The sequence below is a fragment of the Amphiprion ocellaris genome, chromosome 10 (assembly GCF_022539595.1).
Source record: "Amphiprion ocellaris isolate individual 3 ecotype Okinawa chromosome 10, ASM2253959v1, whole genome shotgun sequence".
NCBI lineage: Eukaryota > Metazoa > Chordata > Actinopteri > Pomacentridae > Amphiprion > Amphiprion ocellaris.
In genome coordinates, this window is record NC_072775.1 from 32,437,372 (window position 1) to 32,450,719 (window position 13,348).

Below are 13,348 nucleotides of genomic sequence, written 5' to 3' on the forward strand. Positions count from 1 at the left end.
TTCTGAGTAGCAATAAACATGTAATCTAATCAACATTTACAGTGATTGGCTTAATGTTAATGTTGTGTTTTTGGTGCACAGATTTCCATTTAATCAAGGTAGCAGTTGAAGTGTTTCTTGCGGAGACCTAAAAACTTTCCTCGACTTCTTGTAAGGTGTTGTCTTTAACTGTCTTTGGAACTAAATTCCTATTTTGAAAAGCAAAAGTGCTAATTACTGTAGCCCTTACGAAGGATTAGAAACACTGAGGATGTGTTGATTTAGTCTTAATCTCGCCTAAGTAAGTCTTCAATCCAGAATCTGTCCCTGTGGTCACGTTAGCCAGATCTAATGGCCTAAGACCTGATCTCGTCCTTCAAGCTGTTTTTCTGAAATCCCACCTTCATCCCGGTTGATGTGGGTTTGCATACAGACCAGCGGAGAAGGAGCCATCTGTGAGCAGCTCGGTGTGAAAATAAAACACTTAGACACTCTAAATCTACTCATATGACTCACCATTGAGAAGAAAGCAGCAACTCGCTAAATCAATTTCCCTACTTCCTACTCTCTAAGTCAACACTGCCAGCCAGCTTATGTACAGAGTTTTTTTTTTTCTCACAATCAATACTGAACTGCTGTTTCACCTGAATAAGCACTCTAAAAAGCTATTCATCCACCCTGCTTCATTTAAAAACACACCGGTTGAATAATAATGCCGAGCAGTAATGCCTGTGTATTAAAAAACAAAAAATAGATGTGATTTTGGCCACAGAAAGGCCTCTTGATTGAGGAACTGATCAATACAAAGATAGTGCTGTTATATCTAACTAGTTTTAGCTTAATGACATCATTTGCTGCAAAGTCAGCAAATGGCTACTGAAGGAAAAGGAACACTTAGCAGCTGAAGGTGTTGGCGGAGATCAAAATGGAGCTAAAAACATTGGTTGACATTGTAGTTAAATTCAACGAATTGACAGAAAGAACCCTAAATATCAATGCTAATGTGGCTTGATGTCTGTTTAAGCAGCATATCAGTTTTTCTGCCACTTTGGGATCAAAAATCTACGTATATTTAGGCAAAATTCAAAGAGGTTGTGTTGTTATTTCACATTTACTGAGCAGTGCTGCCACTGGTAAGCAAAATATCTTTGAATGTAACAAGTAAGTTGTCCAGATAATAGTGACAGAATCCCACGTATGTAGATTTTGTCTCAGGTCAAATTGTTGTGCCTCCTCACAGAATGACCAGCTGGTGTTGCTAAAAGTCAAACTTTTTCGCATTTATTGCAATTTATAGCGCTAAATCTCGCATTCAGACTTCACATTGTTCGTCCATGTCACTCATTTTCCCCCATTTTGCATCGACGAGGGGATCAAGAATTGCTAAATTTACAGAAAAATGCAACTGCAAGCAGAGGATCACGACAAATCAAATATTTAGCTTTCATTTTGACTAAAGAGTGCAGTTTTGTAAGACAATGGAGCTGCTTTTTTACCTTTAATAAAAAGCAGGAATTAAATTTATAAACCGTAGATCCCACCACATCATAGATTTTGCATTGCCTACTGGTTCACCTTTGCTATAAAGGCCGTAGTTGAGCTCTTTCTTGTGTTCGATGGCAGCATTTTCAGAAATCTCTCACTGGACGAGTGGGGAAAAAAAGCAACTCTCGAGCTGCAGCTCTACAGGATGTCACCTGCTGCAAACTAACTGGATATAAAATGCACCTGCTTGTTGGGCGCTCTATAAAACAATGTTTCACCGCCCATCCAGATGGTAAAAATGATTTTGTATAATCACATCCCAGACAGAAGTTTTATGTACGAGTGTTGAGAAAAAAGAGACAAAAACTGAGGATTGCATTTCCATACTGCATCAACAATGACACTTTATTCACAAGTTGTTTACACCAATAGAACAAAATATCTTCTGTCGTGTTTTTTGGGGTTTATGTACAGTGTTAATGCAACAGACCAGCCATCTATTGATACTTGATGGAGTGTATGAAAGCAAGAACAGCATCGGGGAAAATAATCGAGCATCCTCACTGTAAAAAAAAAAAAAAAAAAAAAAAAAACGCCTTTTATAACAACTTTAGCTTCGATTCACAGGTGGAATTGGGTAATTTAAATGCTTTCATTGCTGTTTTTCCACATTTTTACAACATACATGACAGTATCTTTAAAAAGGCAGAAAAATGAGCTCTCACTGAGCATTAAACGAGCCGTTGTAAGAGACGTTCCTTTGCAGCGTGTTTTAAATTTCTTGATGAGGAATGGAGTCGATTCCTGCAGCGTTACATCACGTTGTCACTGCACCACCTGCACCGTTCGCTTTAAACCACGATTTGCAGAGTTTGGAGGTGATAATCCTTGGCTTTTTTTTGCACTTTTTAAGGTACTTGGAGCTTCTCGTGCAGTAAATGACGTCAACAGATGAGACCAACATTCGGTCGTTGGCTTGAAGAGGTTTGCTAAGATCGTCTCGAGGCAACAAGAAAGTACAGCACACCGGTTCGCTGAATAAATAGTCATGCACTAGCAGCATATTGTATGCAAGCCGTAATAATGCTGATTTAAATACGATTTTAGAAACAAAACTAGAATTTAACGGATAAAATGGTCAATTATTTGAGAGTAGCCCAGTTATGTGAGCTGGTTTTCCAAAGTCATCTTTGGATAATCAGTGTTTCAGTGGTTTTGTTCAGTCGAACCTTAAGTCAGAGAGGTTTTTTTGGCCAGAAAGTTATAATCCAAGCCAATAGGAATTTACCACCAATCCCAGGGTTTTATGAGAGCTATTATTTCTCCCAGCCCACAAACACAATGATTTATGGGTAAAACCATGTCTTAAAACGCTGGATATTGTGTTTGGAAACCAGGAAAAGCAGCGATCTCTGGGTTCACATTTGACCAGTTATCACAACTCTTGCACATATTAAGTCTTTGGAGGTGTTTAATTGTGCAGAGTGAATCTTAAATTAAAAAGGAACAAAAACAAATGGGCTAAAACATACAAAAGAATCACTTTTAATGGTGTTGGTGCTTCTTTTATCAACAGCGGAACGAAAACTCTGGTTAATTTTAAGATGCTTTTGGGAAAACCAGCTGCTGAATGTTGCCGCAAACTAGTCTTTTGATGCAATACAGGATCAACTACTGTACATGTACAAATCATACACTGATGCTACATAGAAGACCTACTATTCAGAAGCAAAACTATCCTCTTTTATCACAAAAACACTAGTCAGAAACACTTTATTCAACAATGGCTTCATTCCAGACTCTCACAAACTTTCAGGAAACTTTCTGTCCTCGGGTCATTAAAGGCAGAACGTTCTTCAGTGTTTATCAGACGGATTTTCATTAAGCAAGGCGGCTCACCTTTAATCCACAGGTTAATCCACTGGAATAAAGCCACTTTCAAATGAAGCGTTGCTCACTAGCCCTATTTCCACCTGGCTTTTCACCAGTTCGTCCATCTACTGTATTTTTTTTTTATTATTAAGGCAGACATGAGTGTAACTTCACCGACAAGCCACGATATTGGTTGTCCACAAGAGAGAACGATTCAGATTGAAGAAACACAATATTGCTTCTACTAAGATGATACAAAAAAGAAAAAACAACACTTAAAAACAAAAATAAAAACAACATCCATGTTGTTTCACCTCCTTTCCAGTAACAGAATCTCTTATTTAAGTGGGATATCGAGGAGCGTTTTATATTTTACTGCCTCGCCACTTAGTTTCACAAAAGAAAAATAAACCTCCCCAGGAAGTGAAGTCACTCTTATCGACCTTTCCGGATGCAGACAAGTTGCACTGTGACACTGTAGCATACTGATCAGAAAGCATGGCACTAAATATCGGACACGAACATGAATTTTTTGTGATATAGACATGATGACCAACGTCACACAAAGACCAACCGGGAGCATCGATTCGGTAAAACACTCAGGTTTGGCAAACACAACATCATTCAGGAACTCCTACATATATTTATCATATATGCTCCAAAGATTTAATTTGGATCATGCTAAACCAATAGTAGATGCTTCCAAAAGCTGCCATACCCGGCTAATGCTAACGTTGATGTAGGAACAGAAAATATGATAAATATACTCTGAAGAGAACATAGAGAAACCTTTTTTTTGTTTGTTTTTTTTGTTAGCAATCTATCAAAAAATGTGTTTAACAGCAGTGAAATGCAACTTTGGGAAAACAGGCTGACTGGATCATTACAATAGAAGGAAGGTCTATCAATGTAGAGGACTGGTTCAACGGTTTCCTGGCACAATGTTTACTAAGATGGAAGGAGGGGAGGAAATAAGGAAAGAAAGGAGACGAAACAGGAGGCAGACAAATGAAGACGGAAAACTTGGATTAAATGAAAGGACAGAAAGAGGAGAACGAGACAGAATGAGGTGGAAGTGAAGCACAAAAAGGGAGATAAATGAAGGAGGAAACAAAGGGAGGCGACAGCAGTGAGGATCCTCCAGTCGGAGCTTCTTCCTACTGGGGAAGAGCTTTCAGGATGGCGTTCACCTCCTCGGCGACGGCCGTCAGCGCAAACTCAAACTGATCCTGCAGGGAGACGAGAAAGAGGAAAGGAAAAAGTGGTGAAATATCCATGTAGGAATAAAACCCTGGAAAGGAGACAGGATTAGTCAGAATCTGATTCCAGTGACACCTGCTGTGAACAAACAGTTTGGCAAGAAGATGAACCTCAGTGTTTCTGCAGAAACAACTTGGAAGATCCGCCTTGGCTAAACAACAAAGTCCCACGAAATCCTACTTTTGTTGCTCAAATACAGTTTCTCTCTTAACAGTGTTCTCTTAGTGTCAAGTCGCAATAATCCAGGTAGAACAAGATCTAAGTTGCTACAAAATCTTCATGCATCTCATCCAGATGCTACTTCTGAATAGCTCAGCATTTATCTGCTGCTTTAACAGCTTCTGCTCCTCTATTTTCAGACTTTAAACCACCTGGCTGCAGGGATTTGCTCCCATTCAGCCTCAACAACTTTAGTGATGTCCAATACCAGCTGTGTTTCCATCAATTTCCCAAGTGAATTAGATGCAAACTTTAGAAATGCCGCAAAAAAATGGAAAAGGAAAATGTGAACTTGGTTTGTTTCCTTCAACCACTTTGGAGTGAATAAACTTGACTGCACAGTTTTACTCATCGCTGTAATATATTGAAAAGAAGAAGCTGGAAACATTTGCTAAATGGTAAAGAATCTCGAAGAAAAATACTTTAGTCATCTACAAAGAAAAAATCTAGAGAAGTCTTCAAAGGCTGTTTCCAGTTGGGTTAGTTGTACATATTCCTGCATGTCAGACTGTATCGGCAGAGTTTCATGAAATTTGAAGGTGAAAACAATAAAAAAAAAAAAATCAGAACAGCTCATCAGCCATGTGAGTTAAAGGTCGGCTTTGACAGAATTTATTCTAAAAAAATGATGTTTCTGTCTTCTATAATGTGCATAAACTGTTTTCGAAAACATCAAAAACCACCTCAAGCATACATAGAAACTTTTTTTTGTAAAACTGGGGAACAATTTTTGCAGTTTTTAGCTAATGAAATGCTTCAAAATGCACATGAAAATATGGTACGGAAACATGAATGCTGATGCTGAGTGATGAGTCCTGGTTCTTCATCCCAAAGCTGTTGGATCAGGTTGAGGTTTGGTCTCAAACTGGGAAAATTGCTTCTTTATGGTACACAGCAAAGGGAACATTAAAAAGACCAAACAAGCTGCTGCCTTGAGGTATTATCTAAAATAACATTGCATGAAAGACCATTAAGACTGTAAATATTTGGAACCTAGAGGCCTAAACCCCAGCAGGACACCACATCCAGACCAGAAATAAGTATAGTTCCGATGAGGATGTCAAAAAGCAGCAGTTCCTGAGTTTTCTGAGCTTACTGAGGTTTTGTGATGCCTTTAAGGACTGAAAACTTTGTTAGCCTCCTATGTTTCTGGGAAAATATGGTTTAGTGTATACTTTGATTTACAGTTGATGCTGTAGTTGCACACCAACCAAAGATCACGCAGCAAAGAACAGTGTTTGCTGTGTTTTTCTTCATTAAATGTGACTTAGTATGAATACTAGATCAAATTGTGGTAAATTTAGCAATTTAGCAAATTAGCAGTTGATTTTGGGCCGAGGCCACGAGGGGAATCAATGTGTGACAGCCGTTCACTCAGCATACATGCTTTAATCAAGCCGGGATTGATACCGCAGATGTTTTACACACATCCTGGGTTTTCTTTCTAATTATGGTCACAGATCAGCCGGTAATTGTTTCCAGGATGGTCTGCGGTCGTTCTGTGTACAGTGTGACGAGGATCGAGTCTTTGTTGTAGCTAGAAAATCTCTGGAGACGGTTCAACGGTGGAATGTACAAGATATGTATTAACAGTCACAAAAGCTTCACTAGCTGAAATTAGCTAAACCCTGTTAGCTTTCCTTATCTTTACTCTTCATATATTAACAAAAATGTTTCATATTTTGGACAGTAAAGAGTCTTTCTTGATTATAAAGCAAGTCAAGGTGATTTCACAATGCTCATTCCATAAGAAAGGCACAAAACCTGTATTCAACCAATGTCCAAAAAACCTCAAGTACATAATGCAGCACTGGTGCATGCAGCGTACATGCAATTAGGACGGACAGGTGCACCCTGTTGGGCAGAATTTAAAGTTAAAGAGGCTAAAGTATGGAATGAAGGTGTCCTCTTCTGTGCTTTTTCTGTTGTTTAATGTTGTTTAGATTCAACACTGCGGCATACGTGACATATCTGCAGTGGATTCTGGGTAAGAATAGCCAGGAAAGCAAAAAACAACCGGATGTAGGCGGACATCCTGGTATTTTTTGGCATGCTGCATTAGTTGTTGGCTGCAAGAGTGAACACAAATGCCTTCATGCACTGCGAGGAACTGAGGAATGTGATGGAAATTTCGAATTAAATGCATGTATTGCTCATAATAATGGAGTTCAGGTGACGTTTTGACCCTCGTCAGCCTGTTTAGTAACCCTAGATGTATGCTGTAGATTAACTGGTTTTTGACGAACTCCGTGGAGCTTGTGTGGTTTTCAAGGAGGCTGTTTAGCTATCAGCTAAGGAGAACAACTAACTTGTGGTGCTCGTTGCCCTCAGTTCATTCACTTGACTGTGCAGTTGTGATTCCATCTACAGAATTAAACTCAATGAAAGACGAAACATTTTTGACTAAAAATTGCCACCTGAGGATCCAGTTTGTTATTTTACATTCACCATTAACAGGATCATGGGTTAAGCATGTTATGCAGCTAATGTAGCTAAGGTTATTGTTAGTTTTGATTGTATACCAGGCCAGAGCTGACCTAAAACTGAAATCCTAAAGGGAAAATCTGAAATTTTTGAAACTTTAAGACCGTTTTGCAACATTAAAGGAGTAAAGGAGTGCGGTGTACCATGTTTTCATGTCGACTTTCGTGCTACATTGCAACTTAACTCAGCTAGCTAGCTTGTTAGCATTCCCTGGCAGTGGTCAAGAGGAAAGTTTTTCTTCAGAAATGGTAACATCATTGCATGAAAACATTGTGTATCGTTGTAACAACTTCTGCAGGAGTCCAACTCGGTTTTGGATGTGATTCTAGTTTGGTTTAGCTCCACAGTTTTGTTGCCAGTGCGACTGCTCTTAATGGGTTATGTCTATATTCTGGATCTGAATGTGCTTTCGCTTGGTTTTCACTGGAATATGCAGGACAATGGCAATTCATTTAAAGCTGCAGAGACTGAAACAGGACATGATATAGACAATACATGCAGTATTCTGACCTTATAATAGTTTGTTTTAAAAAAAGACTGCATGGATCTCCGTTTCCATTTCAAAAACATATTCTTGACTTTTCATCCAGTTTCTAAATCTAAAAAGGCTCCATCAGAACCTCTGGCAGCGCTGCTCTGGGACCAGGTTTTAGTCACCGTTTGAATTCTGTACATATTCCTGTGTGACCCGACTGTAATCCCTGTTCAATTGCTTTTCAGAAATCAATTGATCTTAACTGATGTGGAGGAGTGAGTCCCAAAAAAGAAGAAAAAAAAAAACCCACTGCAAATCCAGCCTTTCTCACAATGGGGCCTGAAGATTACCAGCCAACCCGAGGCTTTCAGATAAAGTGAACTTTTAATGGAAGCATGATTGATTGTTAGAGAGACAGCAGCGTGACGTAAAGGTCACGTCTTCGATCCCGACTTCTGCATGATGTAACGTGTCGTCATCGCTTCTCCCTTAATCTCTTCACACTCAGTCGTCAGATCAGTGATTGGGATTGTTTGATGGAGCTGCTGGAAACAACCTTTGCTCATAATAAACAAAATCAGCAGCGGTGGAAGAAAAACTGAGCTTCTGTATTAAAGTAAGAAGATCGCAGTGTAGAGATGATCTGTTACGAGGAAACATCCTGCATTTATTCAATTAAATGTACAGAAGTATTAACATCAAAATACACTGAAAGTACCAAAAATAAAAGTACTCATTATGTAGAATGGACCATTACAAAATTATGTATTATTGTATAATAATTAAGCATCTCTTAATACATGGATTTTTTTTTATCCTGCAGCTGTTAAAGGTGAATTCGATTTTAATATTTGCTGTTTGGGTAGTTTGGAAAATTCTTCCAAGTTTGATCTTAATCTAATAAAGTGTCTTTTGTTGATTATATATTGTTATGTGTCTTCTCAGCCATTGTTTTTATCAGTTTTCATTTTATTGTGATTTAACTGTTGCTTGCCTGTAAAGCACTTTGACTTTATTCATTTATTTATTTATTTTTTGTCTGCATTTGTTCTCATTGTTTAACTCCACAAAAGAGGTGTCAACATTGTATGAGATTGATGCATATTTTAGACTTGCAGCCAAATATTTTAATATTTAGTGCATGTGTGTGACCATCACCGGCCCTCCCTGAAAGCTAAGCAGACATTCTTTATTAGAATTCCCTATTATAAGCCAGGGAGGGCAGTGCTACACCTCAGTGATGTGTGGGGGAAACAAAGACTGGACAGGACGAACAGGATGAACAGGGATAGAAATTAACAGGCGGAGCTATTACAATTAAAGATTGTAAGGTGGTGTGTTATTCCCAACTACTAACTGCCCATCAATAAAAATAAAAAAAGAAAACCAACACAAAAGAAAAAGAGATTCAATAAATAAATAATTAAACAAACAGTACTGAGCACCATAATTGTGGATGTCTTGATAGTATAGAATAGAATAGAATAGGCCAGAAGAGGATACTAGTGAAAGAGAGAATGAGTTTAGGGTAGAGACTCTGGAGAGATTCTCAGCACATTCTGGCGGGACCCATCATTTGCTGAAATGGGACTCGGCAGTAGCTGGCGAGACCTGATCAAACATGCAAGTGTGAAGAACCCCGAAGCCCAGAACAGCAATCACAGCAAGGCAGGGCCAAGCCAACAGGGCACCCCTCCCCCCGGGCCGTAGGAGCCACAGGGCGGCACCCCCAGAGAGCCACCGGGGCCACCAGAGAGCCACCGGGGCCACCAGAGAGCCACCGGGGCCACCGTGAACGATGCGAACCCGGAGAACAAGAGGGAGCAGCTACCGACACCCCCAGCGTGCCAAGACCGACCCAGGCGGCCCGGGGCACGAGGACCCACCCGCCACCCAAACCCCAACCCCGCCCACCCCAGCCCCCTCGTCTTTAACGTCAGTGTTTGGCGAGTTTATCAGACGTTATAAAACCAGGATTTTGCAGAGCAGCAGCTCGTAAGTGGCTGTTGGTTCACATGTTGTCTCAAAGTTTCAGTTTCTGTTCGTTCTGTTGTCTGACAACGAAAAGAGAAAAATACGGAACTGAGTGCAGCTTTATTGAGAATATGACTATTAAAGTATATGTGAGCACAGAGAGCGGGAGAGAAGTAAGCAGATGCTTACAGGGGGTCCTCGGTTTACGACGTCCTCGACCTATAGTGTTTCGTTCTTACTTTGGAACTGGCTATGTGGAACTAGCTGGCTAATGGAGTGGACGAGTATGTTATCACGTGGCACTATGAGACGGCTTTGTTTACATTCACCGGTTGTAGGACACTTTGGATTGTGCTACATTCACTAAATTTTTGCCCTTTGCCATTTTTGCATCGACATTTGTGTTTGTGCGAAGACTCAATACATGAATATTTACCACCAGAGACGATGTAACGTCACAAGTCGGTGTCTGTAATAACTAAATACTGAGCAGTGTGAACATTTAAGATGGGAATGAGCTTGGTACCGATGCTTCAACTATGAAACTAGAGGTGGGAGTTAAGTAGCTTAGCTTAGCATAAGCACTGGAATCGAAGGGAAACTGCTAGCATGGCTTTACCAGCAACTCTACAGCTCACTGATTAACACACTGAATCTAGTTTTTTAAAATTTTCTTGGTCTGTATTTTTCACTTTTTCAAGCACAGTAAAACCAGAACATCTACTAGATGTTATTTAGCTCAGAATAAAACAGCTTTTGGTCAATCTGCAGTTAAAGCAGTCATGAACATTTGAGATTCAGTAAGCTTTGCAGTGTTTAAAACCAGCCACAGATTGCCACAACCAATGATTATCTTTTATTTATAGGTTTCACTGATTTTATTTATTGTTTTTTGACTCATTTTATTTACTATCTCTGTGCAAATTATCTGCTTGCTAACTCTGGCACCATTACTGCCCCTGTAAAAATGAACAAAATAAACTATTTATTTCAGGTTTATTTTTCTCGGTATGCAATCGATTTATCTAGCACCTCCTGCTCTGTGGTAAATGCTGTGTGAAAAGCTTTTATTTATTTAGGTCTGAGGATTTCTGTGAATCTGTGGAACTTTAAACATAGACATAAGATTGTTAAAGTGTGTTTTTTAAGGCATCATCTGTGCCCCAAACCAAAGGATTTCCACATGAACAGACAGGGTTCAGGTGTTGGTTACCTTCGTCTGCACCATCCCCGGCCTTTGGTCCCGCAGGTGCTCCAGAGTCGCTGCAATATCAATCTCCTTGGCACCTGTCAAGCACACAAAAAACACACACATGAAAACAAAACTGCTGCTGGATTGTGTTGAAAGCAGCACTGAGGTAATCCAGCTAACATCTGTCAATCTGGTGTTTCGTGCCGACTCTCCAAAAGGCGATTACATTCATCCTCTTTGTACAAAAACAAACACACGGACTCTACAAACAGCTCGAAGGTGGCGTTTTGTTGTCGGGATGAAACAAAAAAGATAAAGGGGGGGCAAAGAAAACTGTTGGAGAGGACTTTGTGAAGGAAAATCACAGGCCGACGTGTTTTCCAAGAGGAAACGGAGCCAATCTGAAAAGCTCCTCGCCGCCGTTTGGTTGTCGTTCTTAGCGTTCCGTGAAGGTTGCCCACCAGAGCTCTGTCAGCGCCTGCCAAAACCTGACACGCCTCAGTGTGTGTGTGTTGTGTGAGTGTGTGAGTGTGTGTGTGGTGGCATCCCGGTTTACTTGGCAGCCAGACTGGCATGATGCCCCACAGTTAACAACAGAGCGGCTGCCTGCAGTCGGCTGAATGACCTCTGGCCAAACACTGGTCAGATTAGCAGACACTGTGATACGTTACACACAGATTAAAAAGCTTTTTATAGGCAAATACAGAAAAACTACCACTAATCTCAGGTGTGGAAAACATCCAGCAGTTTAGCAACGATTTGCCTTCAAATTTAGGCATGAAAGGTGTGTTGTCTTTACCCCTGTAAAGCCTGACCCATCAAAAAACAGCCAGATAATTCTAATTATTTGGATGTTTAGTGACCCTTTTAACAAAATCCACCAAACAAAAAAAACTAAAGCTGAAAAAAAAGGAGTATAATTTAGTTTAAGATAAAGGGCAGTTTTGGCAATTTTTTGCTTTGATTTTTAGAAACAAAAACTAGTTTTGTCCTATTTATTAAACTATCTATCATGTTGATGAGATAGAGGACTCAGAAACTCGTGTATCAAATATGATACAAATGGTTATACAGGGTTTTAAAAATGCCAGATTTACAGCATCAATCGGAGCCAGAAACTGTGAAAACAGAAAGAATCATCTGATGTCCAACATTCTTTGAACTACTCATTCTGAGGTGCAGTTTTGTCGGAAAATTTGACCACATCTAAGCATGAAATCCTGATTTAATTTTGCATGAAATTTGCTCTATTCTGTGTGTCTTGTTTCAAAATGTAGCCAATTCTGAGCTTAAAATTGTGACATTTATTCCGACAAAGCAGCGCCTCACAATGAGTAGTTCAAAGAATCTTCAAACTACTCATTGTGAGACACGCTGTTTTGTTGGAAAATTTTACCAAATCTAAGCTTGAAATCATGACGAAAACAGTGGAAAAATGTCAACAAAATGGAGGTTGGCATTCTTCTATTGCTGTTCTGTGTAATATTCTTCTTTTGCAATTATGAAAATGTTCAAAATGTGTTATAAAGTGAAAAATAAACATATTTCAAACATGAAATCATTCTTGTGTGGACAAAAATCTCAACCCAAATGACAACAAATAAAAACACGTAAGAATCAATGTGTTTTTCTGGTATTTTTTGTCATTTTTGTTAAGAATAATAATTTGCATTATACAGGTTATTTTTGACCCACTAATGGAAGAGTGCAGGGTCCAATCACTTGTGCATCTAAAGGTTAAAAAAAGTTCCAGAAATACAGCATTAATCAGAAAGATTTGTCTGATGTCCTACGTTCTTTGAACTGCTCATTGTGAGTAGAAAATTTAACCAAATCTAAGCTTGAAATCCTGATTTTGCATGAAGGTTGCTCTATTCTGTGTGTCTTGTTTGAAAATTTTTCTCCAGTTCTGTAGCTTGAAATTGCACACTTTTTATCAATACTCTTGCGCTCTTAGACACTATTTGCAGCACATATTACACGATGTACACTGTAACGCTTGTACGTCCTTTACATAGTACATTTACTGCTTTTTATATTATTGTGTATTTTTTATTTACTGCACATTTTTACTTCTTTATCTGTATTTATGATGGTGGGAACTGGACTCTTTCTATTGTAGCAAAAACATTTCCCCCCAGGGATTAGTAAAGGATTTCTATTCTATTCTATTCTATTCTATTCTATTCTATTCTATTCTATTCTATTCTATTCTATTCTATTCTATTCTATTCTATTCTCACAATGAATAGTTGAAAGAATCATTGGATTTCCAATGTTCTTTGAGCTACTCATTGTGTGAGGCGCCGTTTTGTCGGAAAACTTAACCAAATCTGAGTTTGAAATCCTAATTTTGCATAAAAAGTCGCTATATTTTGTGTATCTTGTTTAAAAATGTAACCAAATCT

General features: G+C 39.1%; 1 protein-coding gene across 1 annotated transcript in view; it reads right to left on the bottom strand.

Moving 5' to 3' along the window:
* Positions 1–1,837: 1,837 nt before the first annotated feature.
* Positions 1,838–13,348, bottom strand: part of LOC111563883 (receptor-type tyrosine-protein phosphatase N2-like) — a 268,035-nt gene continuing 256,524 nt past the window's right edge. Inside the window, exons 22-23 of the mRNA XM_055014499.1 lie at positions 10,962–11,035; positions 1,838–4,565 (exon numbers count right to left, since the gene is read on the bottom strand). Coding sequence (XP_054870474.1) covers positions 4,494–4,565; positions 10,962–11,035 — 146 coding nt within the window. The 3' untranslated portion in view covers positions 1,838–4,493. The remainder of the gene's footprint in view (positions 4,566–10,961; positions 11,036–13,348) is intronic.